The sequence below is a fragment of the Somniosus microcephalus genome, chromosome 8 (genome assembly GCF_052327205.1).
Source record: "Somniosus microcephalus isolate GS21.2 chromosome 8, FLI_Smic_1.0, whole genome shotgun sequence".
Classification (NCBI taxonomy): domain Eukaryota; kingdom Metazoa; phylum Chordata; class Chondrichthyes; order Squaliformes; family Somniosidae; genus Somniosus; species Somniosus microcephalus.
Genome location: NC_140994.1, coordinates 30,962,001 through 30,987,947, shown reverse-complemented (window position 1 = coordinate 30,987,947; position 25,947 = coordinate 30,962,001). Strand labels below are relative to the sequence as shown.

Below are 25,947 nucleotides of genomic sequence, written 5' to 3'. Positions count from 1 at the left end.
TGAGGAGAGAAATTGACCAACACTGATCAACAGCTGGGGGCGGGGGGGTGGTGTGTGGAAGAGGATATCTTCAACTGCCCATCATTTTTGTAATTTCAACCTTGCAACCATGATTATTAAAAATTTTCGCCATGCCAAATCACTTGTTCTAGGTTAGGGTACCGTAACCAATGTTTTGGTTTTTTCTTGGCTCCATTTCCATGTTTGTGAAATTTGTGAAATTCACCTGCCTGTCTGGGTGAGTAGTGCCCAAGAGTTCCTGCTCAGTTTTCAAAGTTGCCATAGACATCAGGAGTGCAAATGACAAATTTTGGCTGTTGTGAATACATGGTATTTAAGTGGAGAGAATCATTTATTGCTTTTGACCATTTTTTCCCCTAATGTGTCCTAGTTCAGTTCTTTAATGAGCTGTTCCTGACTTGTTTTCTAATTCAAATTTGTCAGTGTCAGCAAAAGTTTTGAATGTTCTGTCAAAAATGGTCAGCATACTAATCCTGAATTACAAAATGCATCTTGTATGTATGTTTAATTAAATTAAAAGTTCAAATCTTGCTTTATGAGAACTACATTTTAGCCACAACAAGGGCAAATTTAGTGCCTAACCAATGCTAACATAATTCCTAGTCTAATTGATGTATGAACTCTTGAGGTGGCTTTTTTTCTATTAAACAGCTTTTATAAAATGGTCCTTAACGATGGGATTTTGCTCATACCTAAGACAGGCTTGACATGCAGTGAGGACAGTCATAGGCACAGTATGCCTTGCACAAATTTTAAATGAAAATCATAAGAGCCAAGTAACCTTTCCCCATTCCCATGTTGCACAAGCACTGTGGATACAGGTTAGTTCACAGTTCTTTTCTATAGTCAGCAGCAGCAGCAATGTGACAGTGTTCTCCCAAAAGAAAAGGTTTGAGACTTTCCTGCTTCAGAATCAGTTGGTTGAATTCTAACTTTAGCTCTGGCACGGTCTCGTCTAGAGATGGTTGACGTTTTGGCAATGATATGCATTACTCCACGGTGCAGCACTTTGTTTTTATTCTTGGAAGTGTCCCAGTATGTATTTGCACTAGGCATCATGTTTTCCACGTCCTGTCCTTGGGCCTTGCCAATGGGATTGTTGATTAAAGGTAATTTTTTTTTTTGTCCTTGCTTCCCTTAGAAGTTGAATGCAGGTTAAGCTGTGTAGATGTCATTTGGAGCTGTAGCATTATTTCAGGTCCAGTCAATTGTTGCTTTCATTTGACAATTAAACTTTTAGCTACCTATTACTAAAAGTATCACTAGATTATGATATTCTCTGTCTTTGTTATAGACTGACAGGTCAACATCTTCAAGTTCAAAAACTAATGTTGTCCCTAAGCTTCATTTATAAAATGGCCATGTGGGGCAAAATTCACATGCTTTTACTAAAGACTCTTGCCTAGGCTTGGTACCTAAAGATGATGCTATTTTTGGTGCATCGGTCCTTCCAGCATCAAATCATTGACAGTTTTCCCCATTTTGGGCACCATCGTGGCATAATCCCATTGTATTTGGCAGATAAACAGAAGTGGAGAGTTGGATTAGCTGTTTTATCATCCTCATTCTTTGAATGTAGTTTGTCGTCTATATCAACAGCTGGCCTTCTCCTCCATTGTGCGTAGCTCTGATTTTGAGCACGTGGACATTATTTAATTTTTGATATGTATATTTTTGTTTGCTAAGCGAGTGTTTCCAGTGGTTGCCTTCATTAAAGAACCTGGATGTCCTCTGGAGCCATAGTTCATGTGTGGCGCACGACTAGGAGGGGGTCTCTGGGCTCTTGAGTCTATAGTGAATAAAACTTGGAACAAGTCACTATACTATTTCTGTGACTTTCCCCTATCCCCACTTCCTAACCCCAGTTGGATATAATATTTAACATATATATAAAGATTGAGGAAGACTACATCAAAGGTAAGTACCAAGCTTCATTAAAGCTTGATCTTTGCTATTTGATTAGACGTTCATTTAAAAAAAAAAAGTCATGGTAACTTGTGAACTGTAAAACATGAACTGTTAATGTGCCTGTTTTCTTGACAGATGATAAAGCTCCAGTAACAGATACAAACATCCCATCACATCTGGATCAGATGCTGGATATTTTGGTTCAAGAGGAACATGAAAGGGAATCTGGGGAGACCGGGCCTTGTATGGAATACTTACTGCATCACAAGATTTTGGAGACTCTGTACACATTGGGAAAAGCTGATGTATGTTTTAAGTACTAATGCTGAATTTTTCCTTTTAATCAATCATACTGAATAGTATTGCAGGGCTTCAAAACTTTTGAAAGACATTCTGTGTAATGAATCGTTGACCAGGCAACTGCGTATTGGCTAAAAGTAAAAATATAGATTATGAATAGCCATTTTGGATTTGACTTACCCAGTGTAATTTTTAATTATGTTGACTATTTTTATTAAAATTCTGGTCAGTATTTCTCCTCTTATAAATGTAACTTAGGCTTACTCAGGACATTGAAAAGACAGACTGGATGTAGTATTTTGTAACACTGAAATTAAGTTAATTTCTAAGCAATTCCAACACTTAATTTGCTATTCTAACTATCCAAGATAACATCTAAATCAGAATGGGTGCGCACCTTCAGAAACTTGTGGCATCCAACCACAATAATTGAACATGTGGATTTCAGTGTCAAACCATCAGTTCATTCAAAAAAACTCAGCTACACCCACTGAGAGGGAGGAAGTATTTGGGTGGTAACCGAGCTGTTTAACTGTTGGGCCGTAAGATGATTCCATGGCACTATTCGTAGAAGAGCACGGGAGTTCCGGTGTCCTGGTCAACAATTATCCCTCAATCAGCACCTCCAAAAACAGATTAACTTGCCATTTATCTCATTGTTGTTTGTGGGAGCTTGCTGTGCTCAAATTGGCTGCCAAAGTTTGTCATGATATTTGGTCCTAGTTCACCTGTTTTGAAAAGATGTGCCGGTGTTATCAAACCAAACTTATGCCAGTGACCCAAAGAGCGCTAAGCACTGAAAATGCAGAGCCGTAGTCTGTTCTAGTTAAAGTGCATGTATTCTATACGGAATTAGATTGTAAGCACTGATCTTTCCTGACCAATAAAATGACTAGCATAAGCCTTCAGCTTAGTTATTTTGTTAGTGAGCACCAACTATGAATCTAAAATAAAATCTACTTCAAGTGATGCCAAAAATGTTACATGCTAAAATGGCTTTGATGTTTTGTATCTATTCATCATCATTATTATAAATTGTTACTTTGCATACTTGAATTTATAACAATGTGACCTACTTAGACAGCACTGAAATATTTTTACTGCAGGGTGATTTTAAATAAGCCCTCAAAGTTGTGTTTTTTTTAAAATAAATTTAATATTTTTTTCCCTTTCTAAATTCTAACATTTGCACATATACATGCACAATTTCTATAGTCATCATGAGCATAAATCAGGCCTTCTCCATAAGTCAATGAGCAGGAGGCATGGGCAAGAGGGACAGAATGCCAGTTGTATCATGCATGTTTTATGTTACGAGGTCCCAGAATGCTCTTTGCATCATTGAAAAGTGTCTGAGTGTCAGCATTATTGGAAATAGAATTGCCAAAATCGGGATTGAAATATTGAAGAACTAGGCTGATGCAGAGTCTTTATTAAAAAAAATGTTGACACAGTATTATCAATTAAAAAAATTATACCATTGACCCAAGTATTGAAAAAAGCAAAGTCAGTGTCCATTCCAGTTAACTGTGTGTGCATTCTACGCTGTAACTAAGCAGTTGCTTATATTATGGAACTTGAATCATTTGGTTGAATTTCATTTTTCCTATAGTGCCTTAAATTTTTCATTGTTGCTTTCTTCTGTGTTGTTTGTAGTGCCCGCCAGGAATGAAGCAACAGGTCCTGATTTTCTATACAAAATTACTAGGAAGGATCAAACAACCCCTGCTCCCACACATAAATGTCCACAGACCCGTCCAGGTATGATCTCTTTACCACCATCTAAAAGTGAGAGATGCAAATTTCTGCCACAGTGATGTGCTAAATATCTTTTGGAATTGTACAAATGCATGCTTTCTGTGATGTAACCTTGGCAAATACGTCTAGTTTGAATGCAGAATATTATAAAACAAAACTTATGAAATGGTTAGCAGTCGCTCTTAATTCGAAGAATTATGTCTTCATTTTTATCTATTATCTTACAAAGAAGCAACTCCAGCTACCCCTTGGCTTGGCGAGTAATTGCTTTTTCTAGCGCCAAGCTAAGCCATACAAATAAGGAAGGTCTCAAGTTTGGACCCATTCTATGATGAGCTAGGTGGCCATTATCTGTGTAGCAGTTGGGGCATGGAAGTGGCCATAATATCCTAGACTAGGGCAGGAAAAATTGCTGGGGTTCCTGCTCCTGTTTGTTATCCAGTGACCCGTACTGCAAGGTGTACTTTTGTGGAGGTCAGTTGAGCACTGGTACAAAGTCTATTGTGATGTCTCCTACAGCCTAGACTCACGTGACGAATATCCACTTGGGAGGAGTACTAGAAAATGGGCAGCACCTGCAGAACAGTATGCCTCTGTGCCTCTTGAACAACCCCTGGTCTTAGCTGGTCAGACTTGCGCTTGGCGAATGACTCCTTCATCAAGGCACTCGTGGAACTGTACATCAGCATGAATTATTGCATTAAAGATTGGAGTGTTATGGAAAAAGGAGAGGGACTTAGAAACTGAAACCCACTTTCCATTATGCTGGCATAAACTAACATTGAGATAAATTAGTTCATTTTTGAGCATTTTTCACTTTGGCTAACTGAGATTTTTCACTGCCATATTGACTGAAATTGGCTAACTAAGAACATTCCAGAGATTGAATCTAGGATATCCGTTGTCCATATGGATCAGTACCATGTTATTTAGTGCAAACATACAAAAAAAAAATTTTTTTTTTAAGTTTGTGTTTTTAAATATTCTACTTTTTTGCCACATTTTTTTTCCTCATAGAAATTAATTCGACTTTGTGGTGAAGTTCTTGCTGCCCCCACAGAAAATGAAGAAATACAATTTCTCTGTATAGTCTGTGCAAAATTGAAACAGGATCCCTATTTGGTCAACTTTTTTCTAGAGGTATGTATATCCTGCTGTAACCATTTGCATAAAGCTGTATAATTATTGCACATTTCTTCGGTTCTTTTTATTATCTTTAAGAACATGAGAAATAGGAGCAGGATTAGGCCACTTGGCCCCTCGAGCCTGCTCCGCCATTCAATAAGATCGTGGCTGGTCTTGGGCTCAAAGCCCGCTCCCCATAACCCTTCACTCCCTTATCTTGCAAACATCTGTCTAGCTCCACCTTAAATGTAATGACCCAGCCTCCATGGCTCTGTGGGGCAGAGAATTCCACAGATTTACGACCCTCTGAGAGAAGAAATTCTTCCTCATCTCAGTTCTAAAAGGGCGACCCTTTATTCTGAAACTGTGCCCTGCGTTCTAGATTTCCCCACGAGGGGAAACATCCTCTCTGCATCTACCTTGTCGAGCCCCCTCGGTATCTTCTATGTTTCAATAAGATCACCCCTCATTCTTCTAAATTCCAATGAGTATAGGCCCAACCTGCTCAACCTTTCCTCATAAGTCAACCCCCTCATCTCTGGAATTAACCTAGTGAATCGTCTCTGAACTGCCTCCAATGCAAGTATATCCTTCCTTAAATAAGGAGACCAAAACTACGCAGTACTCAAGGTGTGGTCTCACCAACCCTGTACAGTGTAGCAGGACTTCCCTGCTTTTATACTCTAGCCCCCTTGCAATAAAGGCCAACATTCCATTTGCCTTTTTGATTACTTGATTTCTTAAATAACTGATGTAATGGTGTTATTGACCAGAAAAAGACACTAATGGAAAAACTGTGACTGATGCCTCTATTTCCCAATAAGTTATATGTTTTAATGCATGTGTGATACATTAATTATTTAGGCTATCTTACTCAAGTAATAAGTATATTTCCTATTAAGTATGCAGTTAAATTGTCATTGATGTTCTGGGCAAAGGTTCCAAATAGGATAGGGTATCATAGTGGTTCTGGTGCTGAACAAGCAACTCAGAAGTTGTGAGTATAAATCCCACCGCGGTTGCGACATTGAATTCAATAAATCTGGTCATTTGTTGGCTGGCACGAAAGTTACTGTCGTAAAAACCTAATTGGTTCATTAATATCCTTCCTACAGGAAAGAGAATCTGCTATCCCTACCACTCTCCTGTATGTCCTACAGTACAGGAAACTTTCGATTTACCGGCACCTAAATAACCGGAAATCTCGGTTAACCGGCAAAATTCAGGAGAAGGTTTTACTTCATATTGTATTTGCCGCCTTCCATCTGTGCTGTGCAAGGGTGTGGCTGCAGCTGTTGCTAAGCTACAGAGACGCTTGAAACTTGAGGCCATTGTTCTACAGTTGTTGCTAAGCAACAGGGTTTGTTGCTTTATACGGAGCTGTCAGCTCTCCCTATCTTTTACTATAGCGTTCGGTTATCCGGAATTTTTGATGAACCGGCACCACGTCAGTCCCGTCCGTGCCGGATAAAAAAAAGTTTCCTGTACATGGTTGACTCTTAATGCCCTCTGAAGTGGCTAAGCAAGCCAGTCAGTTGTAAAAACTGCTCGCAAAATGACATGTACCATGTTGCTAAATATTTTTGTTCTGGCCTGTTAAATTAGGCGCAACTGCAAATGTATATATTTTTAATTATTTGATTTTTTATCAAGTACAGACTTCAAGTACCAACAAAGCAGCAGCATGACCATAACAGTAAGAGAACACTGTGTAACATTTCTGCTATGAGGCATCCTTATCAACAGAACACAGTGATCACCTCTCTTCTGGGAGCTATGCTTCTTTCTGTTGTGGAAAATTTAGTGTAGCTCCCCATCTACCTACAGACCTTCTCCCTTTATACCCTTTCTTATCACTGATATGTGTCGGCTCTGCTGTAGCTCCCTTTGGTTTCTCAGCTTTCCCATGAACTTTATCACACTTGTCTGAAGAGATGATGCCCTTTTGCTGTTGATGTCCTTACAATTAGCACTGATAAACATCAATTACCTTTCACCCAGCATATTCTCTCCCTATCTGATAACTGCTGAGGTCTAGGACACCTACATGTCCACAGACCTCAGCATTTTACAAAAGCATTTCCACACTATAGGCTACTTTCTTATACAGTTCCATCTGTTTAGACATTCCAAAACATTGATTAGCTATTTCAGAATATTATGGCCCAAAGCTACATTATGATGTTCAACTTTCACACAGTTATAGTGCGCTCAGTGGCATCACAAAGCACTAGCAAAACGCCATCAAATTCTGCAGTTACCCTGATTAACTCGTTCCATCCTGGTTTCCTTCATTCGCCCAAAGTTATTATCCAACAAAATCTAAGATAGTCACTAATAAATCCAGTAGGGAATTCAGGGGAAACTTGTTTACCCAGAGAGTGGTTAGAATGTGGAACTCGCTACCATAGGGAGTAGTTGATGTGGCCAGCATAGATGCATTTAAGGGGAAGCTAGATAAACACATGAGGGAGAAAGGAGTAGAAGGATATATTGATGGGGTTAGATGAAGAAGGGGGGCGGAGGCTCGTGTGGAGCATAAACACCGGCACAGACCTGTTAGGCCGAATGGCCTGTTTCTGTGCTGTACGCACTATGTAATAAAAACATAATTACTCCAGAAGACTAACCACCACCTTGTCAGAGCAATGAATCCAGCCTTGCCAGCAATGCTCATGTTCTGAGAATTTTTTTTTTTTTTTTTTTTTTTTTTTTTTAAGTCTCCCAAAGTTTGTAAACAATCATGCTGTAAACGCTCTGGTGAGGATACAGAAAGTTAATATTTCAGGTGTAATACTTAATCAGAAGTTGGAAAAATTATAAGAGAAGGGAAAAACACGCACATAAAAGAGAAAGTAGAATCGTTTGTAAAGTGCTTAAAAGGAAAACGAGATGGTTAAATGGTTGTAGTGTTATCAACATAAGAGATACAGATCATGTGAATAGCTGAGGTGGTGGAAGTAAGGTAAACGGGAGGAGCTGGCAAAGTGGAGCGGGATCTAACAATCTGAGAAGGAAAAAGGTCAACATAAAAAGTGCAGCTCTTTGTTACAATGGAAGGGGCCCAAACCCAAGCACCAGTCTGACTTCCCATCCCCTCCAAAAATGCCAACATATCCATCCCAACATCTCCTGCCATGAAGAAAGTGGGAGCTATAGTTAAGGTCTGAAGTTATTAAAGTCAACATTAAGGCCATCGGACTGCCCAATAGATAGATAAAGTACTGTTCCTTGAACTTGTGTTGCACTTCATTAGAATAGTATAGAAGGCCAAAGAAGAATAAGTCAGAGTGGGAGTAGAAAAGTGAAGTGGCAAGCGATGTGGAGCTTGCAGACAGAACGGAGGTGTTTGGCGAAGCACTCGGCTAATCTGTATTTGCTCTTCCCAATGTAGAGGAGACAAAACTGGGCGGCAGATAAAGTATACAATTAGGTTGGAGGAAGTACATGTAAATTCTTGTCCTATGTAAGGCTGCTTCTTTAAGCTGATAACTGATATCAAATGACAAACTGCTGCATATTTGACTACAGTTATACTGTAGTTTGCAAAACCTACTTCTCAGCAAACCAAATTGCAGTTTTACCGTACAAATTGGTTCATGTGCAGAGGATTTCCTGGTCATGGAAAGGACTTCAGATTTGCACCCAGGTGGTACTAACTTATTTTTACTCAAGTACCTCTGATCAAACTTGCCTAAAAATCAGATCTGTTTTAATATTCACTAATCCATGTGGATTAGATTTTTTTTAAAGTAGCACAAGCTGTTTTTGTGAAACGTTCTGTTTGAGTTACATCAAAATACATAGTGCTTGTGTAAAATGTTTATTCTAAATTGTCCTGAAACTAAAAAGATTCTTCTTTGTAATACAAACAACTGCATGTTTGAAAATTCCATACTTTAAAATGGACAGCTTCTTACAACAGCTTGCTCTCAATGAACCTTTCAAGTATTTTTATCCGTGCCCTTTGAAGAATTTTTCTAAGCATTGCTCTCCAGCTAGTAAAATCTGTTTTTTTTTGTTTTCAGAATTCATCATGGTTGCATTTAAAATTGTTTTCTGTTTTGTATATATGAAATGTTACACCACAGAATCAATGTTGACCTTTCCAGGACAAAGACATAGCTTAACTGAAACCAAAGTCAATACTGTGAACTGCATGATTTTGCTTTAGGTGCACTCATAGTTTGATCCCATCTCTCTGACAGACGAGCCTGCATTGATCCTTCAGTACAGATTTGTAACAGCTAAATTTAAAAAAATCTTTATTTCAATATTACAAACACTGCAAATGTAAGAAGTCACACAACACCAGGTTATAGTCCAACAGCTTTATTTGAAGTCACAAGCTTTCGGAGCGCTGCTCCTTCGTCAGGTGAAGTGGAGAGATGCATAAAGACACGGCTTATATAGTCAGAGAATAATGTCAGATGTTTACAAGTAATCTTTCTAACTGCCATTTATCACACCTCGGCAGAGAGATAATCACAGCAATCAAAGGTGAATGACACCATTCACACCTTTGATTGCTGTGATTATCTCTCTGCTGAGGTGTGATAAATGGCAGTTAGAAAGATTACCTGTAAACATCTGACATTATTCTCTGACTATATAAGCCATGTCTTTATGCATCTCTCCACTTCACCTGGCGAAGGAGCAGCGCTCCGAAAGCTTGTGACTTCAAATAAAGCTGTTGGACTATAACCTGGTGTTGTGTGACTTCTTAGATTTGTCCACCCCAGTCCAACTCCGGCATCTCCACACCATTACAAACACTGCAGTTTGTTCAACAAAAGCAAGTTTATATTTCTATATATCAACTGCTAAAATCCTTGCGGAATATATATATGCACCTGTATAATCTGGTATATGACAATTAGTTGGTAAGATGTTTTACTTGTTATACATACTAAATGGTATCTTTATAATGTTATAAAACACTTTTTTATATATACATATCTCTTTTCTAAATATTGGCATTTGAAATGTTGAAATAATTTACGTATTTAACAGGTAATGGAAGATGTTGAGACCTTTGCATAATAATGTGCTTTGGTTCCACTTTGGACTAAAACAGGATCTTCATACAGGAAAACCTTAGTGTTCGCTACTGTGACGTTTATTAAGTCCTATCTCTAAGATTTTCCAACATGTCTCATTTTCCTACTCTTAAACCCTGTTTGCTAGGTGAGCCGGGATCCTGTCCTGCACTCTTACAGAATGCAGGTGAGCAGCCAGGCTACAGTAACTGCATGGCTTCCTTTGTGTGGAGTGCAGTTAGGCACAGTAAAAGAGCATAATTAACTATTTAGCTCATGAGATAAGTGAATCCCAGAAAGGATAAACCTCCAATATTTTGATATTTCCCACAGTTTAGCTAATTTGTTACCATTTCTGAATCCTTTTGCTTTTGCCCAGGTCCAACCTCAGTCACACCCAAACAAATAAATCTTAACAGCTAACTTTAAATCATAATAGAAGATTTTTAAATGAATGAATATATTCAGTGAAAGGGCAAAGTTTTGTAGCTAGCAAGTATGACGAAATATTAAAATACCTTTTCTAACAATTGAAATACTACAGAAGTGATTTAGCTTTTTTAATTTGAATAAAATTTGTATTCTGCAGTTTGGCAATATTTCACATGCAACCCTTATGGCTAGTAAACAGCAGGGACTTTCATTGCATCAGTCTGGTTTGGATTTGACCCAGATTCCAGAGATGAATGGCCAGTGTCCAACTTGCGGCCCCTGAGCTGTGTCATTCTGAACCTTAAACCCCAGGCAGCTCGGTCCTAGTTGTGCTTACTTCTTATTTGCTGATTTATCCTATTTGAATATTGTGGGCCTGGATGTTTGGATAGGTCTGTTTCTAGTGCTGTTGCCTTATTGGTAGGTAATACCTAAATCAGAACACCAAGATATCTTCGTATTACTAGCTTGAGATGCATGAAAATTGATGTCGACATGGATTTAAATTTCTATATGGCTTCTAAGATTCCACAGTATGTGCTTATGAGGCAAAAGCTTGGCACCACGAGTCTAACCCTCTGCATAAACTAATTCCATATATTTGGTTAATATAACCTTGAAGTTAAAACACCTGGTACTCCGCTGATCCCATCCATTTCCAAAATGCATGGGATGAGCAGACTGCAGCTGCACATTCCTGTTTGCTTGCGGCTTGAATCCTGTTCCAAATGTAAAAGTGTTCAGTTCCCCACGGTATTGTTATCCTTCAACTTGATCATAAAAATGCATTTTTTTTAATTCAAATGTAAAATGACCTGATTTACAAATGATATTTTTTAATGTTCTCAGTGGGGCTTTGAAATAAAGATGCTTCATGAAGATCCCCTGTTCAAAGCCAGGCTTCTTGTAAAACATCTAAAATTTGTTCGGTCACCAAGAAAAACGGCTTGTCACTCTACATCTTTACTTTTTCTATTCACATCTGTCTAATAGATAAAAATAGAACAGCTTATCCCTAAAACCTTCCACATCTGTTCCCTTCAATGTGGTCTGTGGGTAGTTGATGTAAAGTATATTTTCGTGCTGTGAGGGTAATTCCACAAATTTTCATCCTTAGCAGCTTGCCTGAACAGACCAATGTTTTGCTTGTATATTATTGAATCAAGAAACCAGAATGCCTTAATTACTCTTCTGGGCTGCTCAGGTTTTTCCTTAACTTTACACTGTTATAAACCAAATGTTTTCCTTTTCTAGAACAAATCTCCAAGAAATCCAGGAGTTGCCAGCCCACGGCAAACAGTAGTCGATGTTTCAAACAAAACAGTCATGTCTGCAGACAAATCATCAGAGACCAAACAGGCCCAACCTCCTGAAGACAACACCAGTAGTACCGGACTTTGCAATGCTACCTGCCGAGCCGTAATCAGCCCGTTGGACAGCAGCAGCGATTCGTCTCAGCACAGTTCTGATCTATCTGCATCATTTAATACGATGGCCCTTTCCCCACAGACAGTCACTGCAAGGTCCTCTGATCACTGTCAAAACCAAGATTACAATCTGGTGAATTCATTACTAAATCTCAGTAAAAGCCCGGTAGGTGTACTTTCAAACGTGTACGTAGACCCTTTTCATTTGCTGCTGCAGTTGTATAATTTTATTGACTTGATCAGGGCCAGATTTTTATGGTGCTACTTTAGGAGCAAGGTGAGAGAAATATCTAAATACAGTATACTACTGCACCTGTCTTGGTATTGTAATGAAAAGAAGTGAAAAATGAATTTACTATAGAGTACCAGACAGTTTGGGAAAAATAGCGGTCGTAAGATTTTGGTGTTCATAGTTGCTTCCTTAAACATTCTAGTTTAATGTTTTTAAGAACACATTAATTAGCACCCACAAAACTTATGGAAAAGCTGCTGAAGTCCACTTGCATAGTTGATGCTGGAAGAAACCTGCTACTTAATAGCCTTGTATCTAGTGCAGTATTCTTGAAAGCATACAACAATAATTGTACAATGAAAATGTATAAAGAGCTAAAAGTGATATAAGATTAGGTTTACTATACAAATACACTTGATTGTTAATGGCCAATTCAGGAAAACTAGCTTAACACGGTCACCTCATTATGATATGAACCTGTATTCTCTGTCGGAACTGAAAGCACCAACCAGCTTTTTTTCCTGTTTGCATTTCAGGATGGTCGAATTGTTGTTAAAGCATCTGAGGGTCTAATGCTGCTGGTTAGTTTGCCAGAGCCAGCAGCTGCAAAGTGCCTGACTGACAACACTTCTCTGTGCCAGTTGCTTACAGAAAGACTGGGCACGCTTTATAGAGGGCTGCCACAGTCGATAGACCCTATGGATATTGAATCTTTGGAGTCAGTCAACTGGGGGTAAGTAGAACATAATTGTAACTCCAATGGTTTTTCTAAGTGGTACATTTGCAAAAAAACTTGTACTGGTCGGTGCAAACAATACTGTACAGATATAGATAGACAGTTCACAATGATAATTATCCTTGAAAGTAGGTGTCTTTGTTTACTAAATGGAGCTATGTTTCTTGAAACATTGAAACCTCTGCTACAATTGTAGGCAGGCTGTAGGCAAGACAAAAAGTGAACTGAGTTCTCAGTTTATTAATCACTCTATTGTACTTGCTGTTGGGTTAAATAGTGGCATACGGCAATGTGATTACAATGTAGAGAGTACTGACGTCCTCCAATACTGAAAAGCATGATAAATGTTAAGTGTTTGGGGTGGGTGGGGAAAGGAACAATACTTAACATAAAGTTTGATTAAACATGATTTTTCTGTAAATCATAGTTTTTTTTTAATTTCCTTACCTTCAGGCAAAATGTACAGTTGAAGTAAAACTAACTGTGAACCAGGGTTTTTTTTGCAAAGTATTCATGGTGTGCTGGTTCACACTTTCAAATCAGCAATTCCAATTCTAGCTACAGCACAAGGTATTGGCGCCCAGCCGATGCTGTGTCCACCCAGTGAGAAGGACATTGTGGACTGCTGTCCCATATCTCCTGCCGATCAGTTGAAAGACAGCATAGACAAAGGTCCAAGGGCACTACAACATCAGTGTCACTGCAAAGCAATTTCTACTTTGCGGCGATGTTAAAGTTGCCGTACACTGAGCCATGCTTAGGGTTTAATCTGACTGGAGAGAAGCAGTGCAGGAGGCAGCCTCCCACTGCACAGAGTATAACTTATGTTTTAAAAAGTGCTTCAGAAGTCCCTTGAATCACTTGGGTTAATTTAAATGTTTGGAACGTGTGGATGCTGCTGCCTGTGACTTCTAAACACTTGAACATCAGCATCAAGAAGAGAAGCTGTACGTACACGTGTAACCAACATGTGCAGAGTTCTCTCCTGGACAGATGAATTGCAGCTTGAGCCTGGCAATGTAAATGGTGCGCTTCCCAATTGGATCCCGTACTGCAGCTACTGGTCTCTGACTGGTAGTTACAGTATAAATGCAGCATATGATGTCAACTCTTTTAGTCGAGAAATGGTGAAAATTTACATGGGGTTTACTTGATAAGGCCTATCAGCATGTTTTACATACTCAATTGTATTTAAAACTTGCTGAAATTAATGAATGCCTATAATTGTTTAGTTTCAATTTTCCCTTTTATTTCAGTGAGTTACTGCAACAGTAGACATTATGGTGTATAATACCCTGGATGGCACATTAATGAGAGGCAGTATTTGAACCCTTGGATTAATTATAAATAATCTCAGTTCATTTTCCCTTCCCACCTGCTCCAAGCCTCTGATTTCCCCCCTCTATTTTACCCTTAACCTTGTGCAACAGAAGTGACATTCAGAGAATGATGCCAGGAGGTGAAGTTTTAAGGAACAAGCCTGTTCCAAAAACAAAAGGTGCTGGAATAGTGTGTCCCTTTAACATTTACTGAAAGTCTCTACTGAGAGAGTAGTAGGGAATAGTATTTTTTTCTTATGTGCATTCGTCATAAAGGTGTTATACTGCGCTCCCCCCCCCCCCCCCTTGTCTGAAGATATTGACTCTTGGCTGGAATGTTGTCCACGATCAGGTACCATTGGCAGGCAGTTTCTGCTTCAACTAGTAGTATGAACTGAGAATTAAACCAATCTATGAACAATTTGCCATTTATCAAAGCATCAGACTGTGCCTTGTAGTGAATGAGAGAGGATTTGAAGTTAAGATTCTTTTGAGCTGGGAGCTTGACAGATTTTGTGATCGCTGGATTGGTAGCTTATATATCCAATGCTACAGGCTTGGATAGTAAGCTGCACTTTGCTCCGCCTGTACCTTGATTGATTCTAGATCATGGCACTTTTTCAATCTATCTGGATTTGGCTATGAATTCTGGACTACAGTTCAATGCCTTATTGGACTCTTGTCCTCACTTCTGTAGGATGGACCACTAATGGCTGTGCTGCTTTTCTGCTCCTGTATTAACCACAGACAGAATGCACTGTCTAGCTTTGTATTCTAATCAGGCATACATGGCTTTCTTGAAACAATTACCTTTTTTGAGGCAACTTTACCATGCCATTCCTTTATTTTGGCATGGTTGTTTTTCCAGTCTGATACAGTGGCCTTGCTGATACCATATTCAACTGCTATCTTCTTTTGTGATTCACCCTTCTTGAGCCCCTCGAATACCCAGCTTCATTTCTCTTGCTTTTGTTGCACGTGGAGGCATTGAGTGTAGATTTGAATGACAAAGACACTGAGAATGGCGCACTGTTTTTAAAACTTTTGTTCTTGGGATGTAGACGACATGGGCTAGGAACATTTTGTGCTCAACCCCAGTTACATTGAGGCATTGACTCGGGTGCAGGATCACATGTAGACCAGACCCCGTAGGAATGGGAAGTTCTCCTCCCTGAAGGTCTTGGGAAATAAATTCTAGAATGGGGTGGGCTATGTATGCGTGTGAGTGAGGAAGCGAATGCCAGGTATCACGTGTTAAGGGAGCCTTTGGGGGCACAGAGAGACTTTGCGTAGGATGCCTTCAATAAATGTAAAATCTGAGTACGGTTCAGTATTTCACGATCCTGCCATATTAGCTTTTGTAATAGAAAAGTTATACAAAAATTAACTTTTTAATGAATTGCCCAATGTTAGCAGTTTGAAAATATGATATTGTGATTCAGGCATTCAAACTGCATGTTTTCAGTACTGAATTTATCAGAAATAAAAAGAAAGAACTTGCCTTTCACAACCTCCGAGCACCCCAAAGCACTTTACAGCCAATAAAGTTGTTTTAAAGTGTAGTCACTGTTGTAATGTAGGAAATTGTTATGTTAAATAATTTGACATTGATACTTTGGTAAATGTATAGTAAACCCCCTTTAATACCCATTTAACTGTGGTGTTCACTGAATATAATGTGGCATGGTGCTATCCTTTTAAAAGTTAAACTGTATTAAATATTTTCACACTGCAAATAGGTAATTCGTCCAAATTAATTTTTGTTTTTACTCTCTGTATTACAGGTTAGATTCTTATAGCCATAAAGAAGACGCCACAGCTTTTCCAGGAAAGCGTGCCCTCATCTCCTTCCTATCTTGGCTGGATTACTGCGACCAGCTGATTAAGGAAGCCCACAAGGTCTGAACAACAGAACAAAAAGTGAATTCATCGTTGAAAAGTTGATGTTTTGTGCTGTCGTTTTTGTACAGTGCAGTCTGTGATTGAAGCTTGTCTGGAACACGTTTTCATGGGCACAATGAAATAATTTCAATTGGGTTCCCTCTTATAGTAAACCGTATATAATATGCATCATTTACTAATTGTTACTCTGGAGACAACTGTTTGGAATAACCTGGGGTACTAGAAACAAGTATGAGGGATCTACTGAATCCAGCTGGGTATTATAATGGGAGTTATAAACTAGTAGGAAATCATGGTGTGGAGATGCCGGTGTTGGACTGGGGTGGACAAATGTAAGAAGTCACACAACACCAGGTTATAGTCCAACAGTTTTATTTGAAATCACAAGCTTTCGGAGCGCCGCTCCTTCATCCACCTGACGAAGGAGCGGCGCTCCGAAAGCTTGTGATTTCAAATAAAACTGTTGGACTATAACCTGGTGTTGTGTGACTTCTTACATTAGTAAGAAATCAGTTTGATGGGCTGAATGACTATTCCTCATCCATATTCATTCTTCAATTCTTTTAAATGCTATACATATCAAAATAGTCAGCTGATTAACATAATTCTGATAACATGTTTACAATATGTAAGCATTTGTATATCCAAGGTGGTGAGCTAAATCACTGTTAACCCACCTTATTAAAAAATCTGGATGAGACATCTTATTTTTGTTTTGATCTAACCAAATCAACTGATGTGAAGATGATTGACAGGCAAAGTGTTAAATAACCACATTTAATGTAGCTGTGCCAGAATAACAACCTGAAGGGAGTATAACAATTCATTACAGGGTATTAAGAGTTAGAAAAATGGCAAAAGAGTGTGCAGCAAAGGGTATTGAAAAGTACAGAACACCAGTTCCAGTGATCCCCTTCCACTGCTGCAGACCATGTTTTGGCCTTAAATGGTCACACTAAGGTGCATACAGCTACCTTTTAGCAACAAAATAATACACTGAGTTACAAGGTAAAGTGCTCCTGCCCTTCGAAAACAGTGCATCATCCGACTTAACAGGAGCAGCACCACATCTACAAGTAACATGTCAAATAATGGAAACTACGGGAAACTTTCGATTTACCGGCACCTAAATAACCGGAAATCTCGGTAAACCGGCAAAATTCAGGAGTAGGTTCAGGTAAGTTTTACTTCATATTGTACTTGCCTTCCTCGGTCTGTTGCTGTGCAAGGGTGTTGCTGCAGCTGTTGCTAAGCTACAGAGACGCTTGGAACTTGTGGCCATTGTTCTGCACTTGTTGCTAAGCAACAGGGTTTGTTGCTTTATACGGAGCTGTCAGCTCTCCCTATCTTTTACTATAGCTTTCGGTTATCCGGAATTTTTGATGAACCGGCACCACGTCGGTCCCGTCGGTGCCGGATTAAAAAAAAGTTTCCTGTACTCTAAAATAGTTAAAAGAAAAGGTTATATAACAACATAATACGAAGGAGCCTGCATGCATTTAGGTTCTGAATGACAAATTGACTTCTTTGACGGTGTGTTTGATTGATACGGTAGATAGTGGAACTCCGTATGATGTAGTTTGAATTGTCAAAGATTTTGACAAAGTTCCACACGAGACTTCTAATTAGCCTAAACATTACCTTGTAACTCAATGTATTATTTTGTTGCTAAAAGGTAGCTGTATGCACCTTAGTGTGACCATTTAAGGCCAAAACATGGTCTGCAGCAGTGGAAGGGGATCACTGGAACTGGTGTTCTGTACCTTTTCAATACCCTTTGCTACACACCTTTGCCATTTTTCTAACTCTTAATACCCTTTAATGAATTGTTATACTCCCTTCAGAGGTTATTCTGGCACAGCTGCATTAAATGTGGTTAGCCTAGGGTGATACTTGTGATTGAATGCATAATTGTTTTTTTTTTAATTGGATGGGGTTGCAGATATTGAAGACTTTGGCAGATATTGAGGACTATACTTGGATCTCTGTTCATCCTAATCCAGATTAATGACCCAGATATCAGAACACAACTATGAATGTAAAATCTACTAACAGCACTAAAATAGAAACCAAGGATGCAACAAGATGTTGAAAGAGGAATTTACATTGTACAGCCAAATGGCAAATAAAGTTTAATGCTGATAAATGTGAAGTATACTGCTCATCATGAATATGCACTGAATAGAATTAAATTGCTACAGGAAGACTTGGAAAGAGACCTGGGAGAAATTGTTGACTCATTATTTTTAATGTTTAGACAATGTGGCAAAAGTCATTTAAAAATTGCTAATAAATTGCTGGGATACATACAACTGAGGAGTACAGGTCTTCAGGGGTTATGTTAAGTCTTGACAATGCATTGGTACAGCAATATGTTCACTTCAGGTTGCTAGGCAGCAAAAATATGGGGAGCGGGCAGGGAAGTGGACGTGAGTCTAGGTTCGGATCAGCCATGATCCTATTGAATGGCGGAGCAGGCCCGAGGGGCCGTATGGCCTACTCCTGCTCCTACTTATGTTCTTTTGTTTACATGCATTAGAGAGGGTATAGTGAAAAGTAAAAAAAAATGATCTCTTAACTTCTGCAGCTGAGAAAATATATTCCTTTTTTAACTATATTAAATAATCTTCAGAAGGTAAACCAAGATATTACTTCAAAGTAAGCCAAGAAGGTAGGGCCAGAGAACATGAGTTTAGTGAAAACAGGTATATATTAGGAATGATATCTGTACTCGGAGAAGGATAAATGTTGGGAGTAAACTGCGAGGCAGAGTGCTGAGACAAATACAGAGCAGTTGAAGATGCATTTGGATGGTTCAATGGCAGAGTTTTGATATGAGAGAATTAGCTTCAGTGAGCCAGAATTCCTTGCTTTGTCGTTCCTTTTTCTTATGTTAACATTCAGAAGTTAGAGTTTTGTGGATGTTGCCATTTAATTGGAATATTTTATGATATAGGGAATAAATAACCATCATCGATATAATTATTTATGCTGCTCTTCGTTTTACAGCTCACTGCAGTTGCCTTGGCAAGGGCTATTCGAGAGAGATTCTTTGTCCCAGTTATGGAACCGCAATTGCTTCAGACGTAAGTTCGCTTATTTTTTTTACCCCTTCGTATCACTGGTTTCTTTCATCTGTCTTGTAAAGCAGTGCATAAAAGAGTTTTCAGTGCATCTCTGTAATCTTGAAACCAATTGACACTGCAGTTTATTAATGGGAATGTTGTAACAATTGAGTGGCTGGGCTTTGGGAAGGTGGAGGTCTGACTCTTCCCACTCCTGGCAAATGAGATAGGTTGGATACACAAGAGAAAATGTGGAAGGTTCTGTGAATGGGGGCATGTGATGTTCTGTTGCTGACCTGTACCACAGTTCCTATTTATTAAACTCACTCTGTTCTGAAGCTAAGAACCCTATTCTCCAGGTGCATCCCACAATTCTTTTTGGCCCTTAAAGTTAGCATAATTAAGTGTTTAAAATTTCTTCTTTTTTTGTGTGTGTAGATCAGAGATTGGTATTCTGACCTCAATATCGCTGCTAAATCGCATCATCCGCCAGATCATGTCGAAAGCAATGCTACAAGAGTTAGTTCTCTTCCTCTTGGGAGAACAGAGACAGCCCGAAACACCCGGAGACAATAAGCACCAGCTGCGGTATCGGCTTATAGAACACTGTGACCATCTCTCAGATGAGGTGAATATTGATGTGTGCAAAATCTGCTTTACTGCATTTAGGTGTTTAATAAAGAACTATATTCCTTTTTTAAATGTATTCACCATTCCAGTGGAAATTCTTTTCCTGTGAAAAAAGCTTTGACCATTTGGGCGAGGGAGTAGAATCCAATGTCATTTAACTTGTTCCATCTCCTACACCCCAACTCAGTTAGAATGATGGACACAATAGTGTTTGTGTCTATAACACACAAAAAATTGGAAAAGTTAAGGGTGCAAATGCATGGCTACAATTCGCTCACCCTCCCCATGCTGAAAATAACAGCTCTCATCGGGGAAAGAATGGATTCTACTAACTAATGTGTGTAAAAGCAGTGAAAAGCCTTCATGGTTCACGTGCAACTAAGTCACATAAAGGAAATATATCTTCATAAATGCATCGAGAAGTACTGGTGCGTAAGGACTTGCTGCAAATATTCAGTGGAAATACACTGAAGCTTGTATTTGAATAGAATGATCCAGTCGTGAAACGTTAAATGACATACATACATTTGTATACTCCAAGTTGGAGACTGGAACTTCAACCAGTTAAATCATAAGAGTGTAATCTGAGCACTGTTCAAGTAACAATTCATGAATCTTGCAGTGAAAGATTTGAATTTGATATTAAATAGTTGATTCCTGCCACTAGGTGGGGTTAGTTTGCTTTGTAAACATAATCTGGTTGAATGCTAACATATTCTTCCGACCTGCAAAAAATCGACGAATTTACCTGGTGGTCCGGGAGGTTCATAGATTGGCGCTCCTGGGCCTCTTTGGGTACCCGCGGGTAGAGGCCCACGTATCTCGGGGGCGAATGCGGTTCGCAAGCGCTCCTGGGATCACGTGGGCCAGCCCAACCAATGAAAGAAGGGAAATCCCCATTCATACTTATGGGAGTTGTGTACGTATGAATGGGGATCACTTAAAAAATACACAAACACAAGAAATAAGTAATAAAAAAAAAATTAAAATGGAAAAAATTACATATTTAAAATTAATTAAAATACCATTTAATTAAATATTTTAAACAAAAATTTAATTTTTAGGAAAAATGTGTTTTAACAGGGCTAAAAATAAACTTACCTTATTGGACAGGGTTTTTAATGTCTAAATGAGTGATCAAATGTTATTTTTCTATTTTTTTAAACTTACGCTGGTAAAAGCAGGCTTTTACCAGGCATAAGAATTTCACGGGCTTTCGCTAGGCAGAAGTTGGGCAAATAGCACAAATCTCTGCCCGCAGAGGCCCATCTCCCGGGGATGCGGATGATCTGTCAAGACAATTCTTGACATCGCAAGTTCTGGGTTTTCGTGAATGTGCTTCACATGCCTACACCCGGAACTTGCGTAGCCCCTACAGGCGCTTATATGCACCCGTAGGGGCCACAAATTATGGCCCATTGTTTCCTTTAAATCCTTAAATGGCCACATTCTTTAACTGAGGGTAGAATTGCTAATGCTACTGAGAGAAGTGGCAGTTAGCTGCTCTTCTGGTTTTACTGAAAAACACACTGCTGCCCCGCGGTACTGAGCTGGATTGCACCCTTTAAACACATTGGAGACTGAGGCAGATGAAGGGTGGAGAGGTCAATCCTATGGGAATACCACCAAGGGATAGCTTATAAATGTCTGTCTGTCCAGATTGGAGTGTTCCAGTTTTGCTCTTCTATCTATAGTTTGATGGCATTAAATTATTTTAATTACATTATAGTGGTTTATCCTATATTTATAATTCTGGAGCTTTTTGGTAAAATAATTTACTGTTAGTAAAATTGCAAATAATGGTATGATTTAAGATGTACCGCGTGCTACATTTTACAGATCAGTATAATGACACTGAGAATGTTTGAGCATCTATTGCAAAAGCCAAATGAGCACATTATTTACAGCATGGTCCTAAGGAATTTGGAGGAACGGAACTACGTTGAGAATAAACCACCTTGCCAAGAAGACAAGGATATAGTTGAAAATGGACAGATAGCAGGAGCAGTGTGAGTTGCTGTTTGTTAGTTTTATTCTTTTTCACCAATTTGTTAGCTCATTATTACTTTAACGTTAATATTTTTACTGAATGCATTGATAGTTGCTGATGTGGCTCAAAAGGAAAGGACATCAATTTCTTTTTCAGTCCCATTATTTCAAAAAAGGGAAAGCATTACCACTGTGTGTTTAATGTGTGTGGGTCTTAATACCTGTTGTGTCTGTGTGTTGATAGAGACACTGAAGACAGGAGTTGGTTTCATAGGTGTTTACTAAACAAAGTCTGGAGGGGAACTAACTGATACAACACAATATACAGGCTTATATAGCCCGAGTGGCCATTACCGGCATTACAGTACACATGGGGCTCTTAAAGGCACATACACTACAATTCCTCCCCTTTTAGCCAACCAGTACATAATATTTTAAGTAATTATTAATTACATGTTACAAGAAAAATAATCTACACATTGCTGCAGTTAATTAATTATAAGTCAGTCTCTCTGGAGGCTTCCTGACTCGGCCCGGATAACGCCTCGGTGGTGTAGTCGTTTCTGGTGGTGTAGTAGGTTCTTTTGGCAAGGCTGATTCGGCTTGAATGCCAGTGTCGGGTTCATCAGGTTCCAGTATCACCGGATCGGAGGTAGATATGGGTATCTCTACTTCATCGTTAGGCGTATAGAGTTGTGGTGTAGGTTGTCCCTTTTCGGATGACTCTATGATTTGGTCAGCATGGCGCCTTATTATGCTTTCTCCGATGTCCACGGTATACATCAGCGGTCCTAGTCGTGTGCAGATAGTTCCAGGCTGCCATTTCTCGGTACGGTAGTCCCGGGCCAAAACTTGTTGACCTATCTGGAAGGTTCTAGTTGGCCTTTCATTCATGCCTTGAAATTGCTGGTTCTCCACGTCCCTTCTGATGTTGGGCTTGATCAAATCCAGCCGGCATCTTAGGCTTCTATTGAAGAACATCATGGCGGGAGTTTGGTTTGTAACCATATGTGTTGCATTCCTGTACGCGAACAAGAAGTTATCTACCTTGTGCTGAAGTTTTATGTCTTCATTACCCATGGCCTTTATGGCCGCCTTGAAGGTCTGGACAAACCTTTCAGCCAATCCATTGGTGGCGGGATGGTATGGGGCGGACGTGTAGTGCTTAACCCCGTTGTTTTTTAAGAACTTCCTGAATTCTTCGGACACAAATTGCGGTCCATTATCAGAACAGATCCGTTCCGGCAGCCCATTCCTGGCAAATATGGTCCTTAATACTGTGATGGTTTTTTCCGTGGTGGTGGAGGACATCTTTATTACCTCCGGCCACTTGGAGTGTGCATCAACCGCGATTAAGAACATTGAGTCCATAAATGGACCAGCAAAGTCGATGTGTACCCTTTGCCAGGGAGATGAGGGCCACTCCCATAGATGTAGAGGGGCTTGGGGTGGAGCGTTTTGGACCTTCTGGCATCCTAGGCAGCTCTTGGTCATTTCTTCGATGTCTCCATCGATACCTGGCCACCATACAAACGCCCTGGCTAGGTTCTTCATTTTCACTCCACCCAGATGCCCCTCGTGAAGCTCCTTTAGAACTTTATCCTGGAGTTTGGGTGGAATCACCACTCTGGATCCACACATCAAGGTTCCTCGGCACACTGACAGCTGTTCTCTTCTTTGCGAGAATGCTGGCAACAGTGGTTCGCCATGTGCTGGCCATCCCTTCACTGTTAAATCGTAGACTCGTGAGAGAGTCGGGTCATTTCTAGTTTCCCTTTCAATGGCAGAATTTGTTACTGGTAGACATTCGACTATGGTAGAGTGGAAAATCTCCACTGGGTCTATGGTAGGTGCTTCTTCTACCGTTGGCAACGGTAGGCGTGATAACCCGTCAGCATTCCCATGCTGTTTTGATCCTTTGTTATTCTATGTTGTATTGGTGTGACCCTAGAAAAAGGGACCACCTCTGTAGCCTTTGCGCTGTCATAATGGGAACACCCTTTTTAGGGTTGAATATGGAGATGAGGGGTTGATGGTCAGTCAACAAGGTAAATTTTTGTCCGTGCAGGTAATGGTTGAATTTCTTCACTCCCCATACCAGGCTGAGTGCTTCCCTGTCGATTTGGGCATAGTTACGCTCAGCTGAGTTCAATGAGCGTGACGCAAAAGCTATCGGCCGTTCCGAGCCATCAGGGAATTTATGCGATAATACTGCCGTAAGGGGATGCATCGCACGCCAGTCTGATTGGCAGTGATGGGTTGTAATGAGCCAAAACTTCTTTGGACGTGATTAAGTCTTTGCATTTATGGAAGGCACGTTTACAGTCTTCGCTCCATTTCCAAATTACTCCTGTTTGTAGCAGTTCATTAAGAGGGTGTAGAAGAGTTGATAAGTTCGGTAAAAATTTATGATAGTAATTTATTAATCCCAGGAACGACCTTAATTGTGAAACATTTTCAGGTGCTGGGGCTTTTATGACCGCTTCAATTTTTTCAGGTGACTTATGCAACCCTTCCTTATTAATTATGTGGCCACAATATGATATTTGATTTTGGAAAAATTCGCACTTGGGGCGATTTGCTCGTAGGCCCCGTTCTCTCAGCCTAGTGAGCACCTGCTCCAAATTGGCAAGGTGCTCGTTGTCGTTTTCTCCTGTTACAAGGATGCTGTCTAGTTAGCATTGAGTCCCCGGAATCCCTTGGAAGACTTGCTCCATAGCTCTTTGCCAGATAGCTGGAGCGGATGCTACTCCGAAAACCAGTCGATTGTACTGGTACAGACCTTTGTGTGTATTTATCGTGAGATTTTTTAGAGGCCTCTTCAACCTCCATCTGTAGATATGCCTGTGCCAAGTCAATTTTGGTGAAACGTTTCCCTCCGGATAGTGAGGCGAAAATATCTTCTATCCTCGAAAGAGGATACTGTACTGTGTGAAGGACCGGGTTTACAGTCACCTTGAAGTCTCCACAGATGCGAATTTTTCTCTGTTCTTCAGATTTATCATTATTCAATGCTTTCTTCATGACTGGAGCGATGGGTGTTGCCCACTCGCTCCAGTCTATTTTGGATAATACGCCTGCCTTTTCCAAATTCTCCAGCTCTGCCTCGACTGCTGGACGAATTGCGTATGGCACCGGTCTTGCCTTAAAAAACTTGGGAATTGCTGCATCTTCCACTTTTATTGAGGCGGTGATGCCTTTCAAGGTTCCTAGTTTCTCTTGAAACACTTCTTTGGCGTTGGCCAAGATGTCTTTTAATCGTTCAGGTATGACGTCATCATCGTTTTTTTTCTTACTGGTCCTCGTCTCCACTGTTGTCTGTGTGTTGATAGAGACACTGAAGACAGGAGTTGGTTTCATAGGTGTTTACTAAACAAAGTCTGGAGGGGAACTAACTGATACAACGCAATATACAGGCTTATATAGCCCGAGTGGCCATTACCGGCATTACAGTACACATGGGGCTCTTAAAGGCACATACACTACAATTCCTCCATTTTTACTTGTCATTTTCTGCAATAGCAAAAGTCTTAAGTGTAAAAATATGCTCCTACAACCAGGTAATAACGATTTAAAAATAGGTTCTTGTGTCCTTTGTAAAATGAGTGTGGGCTGCCTCACTGCAATTTCTACTAGGAATTGCAGTGAAACGCAGCAGGCAATTTGCACACAGCATGGTCCTATAAACAGCAATGCAATAAATGACCAGTTAATCTATTTTTTAATGATGTTGGTTGAGGGATAAATATTGACCAGGAGATCTCCCCTTACTCCTTTTCAAATAGCGCTTAAGGATTGTTTATATACAGCTGAGGGGGAAGCCGGCCGGTGCCTTGGTTTAACATCTCATCTGAAAGATGGCACCTGCGACAGTTAACAAGACTCTAATTCCAAAGAAAATATTGGGCGATTTCTTTGCTTGGCACAGAAAGATGCTAGCAAGTCAACAAATGCGGAAATCTGATGACTTCACGGACTCCTTATTGTCAGAGGACCCCAGTTTAAAAACCTATGCAAAATAAACACTAATATTGCAATAATAGAATCATAGAATTTTACAGCAC

At 39.8% G+C, this 25,947-nt stretch overlaps 1 protein-coding gene across 2 annotated transcripts in view; it reads left to right on the top strand.

The window, feature by feature from the left end:
• The window catches only part of fhip2a (FHF complex subunit HOOK interacting protein 2), a 79,711-nt gene that overhangs the window by 35,768 nt on the left and 17,996 nt on the right, over positions 1 to 25,947 (top strand). Inside the window, exons 3-12 of one of the 2 annotated variants that reach the window (XM_085994427.1) lie at positions 2,065 to 2,234; positions 3,886 to 3,990; positions 5,005 to 5,127; positions 10,300 to 10,338; positions 11,838 to 12,176; positions 12,779 to 12,975; positions 16,082 to 16,196; positions 19,209 to 19,285; positions 19,703 to 19,892; positions 21,734 to 21,903. In XM_085994427.1, the coding sequence (XP_085850553.1) occupies positions 2,065 to 2,234; positions 3,886 to 3,990; positions 5,005 to 5,127; positions 10,300 to 10,338; positions 11,838 to 12,176; positions 12,779 to 12,975; positions 16,082 to 16,196; positions 19,209 to 19,285; positions 19,703 to 19,892; positions 21,734 to 21,903 (1,525 nt within the window). The remainder of the gene's footprint in view (positions 1 to 2,064; positions 2,235 to 3,885; positions 3,991 to 5,004; positions 5,128 to 10,299; positions 10,339 to 11,837; positions 12,177 to 12,778; positions 12,976 to 16,081; positions 16,197 to 19,208; positions 19,286 to 19,702; positions 19,893 to 21,733; positions 21,904 to 25,947) is intronic. The other variant, XM_085994429.1, reaches the window with a different exon arrangement.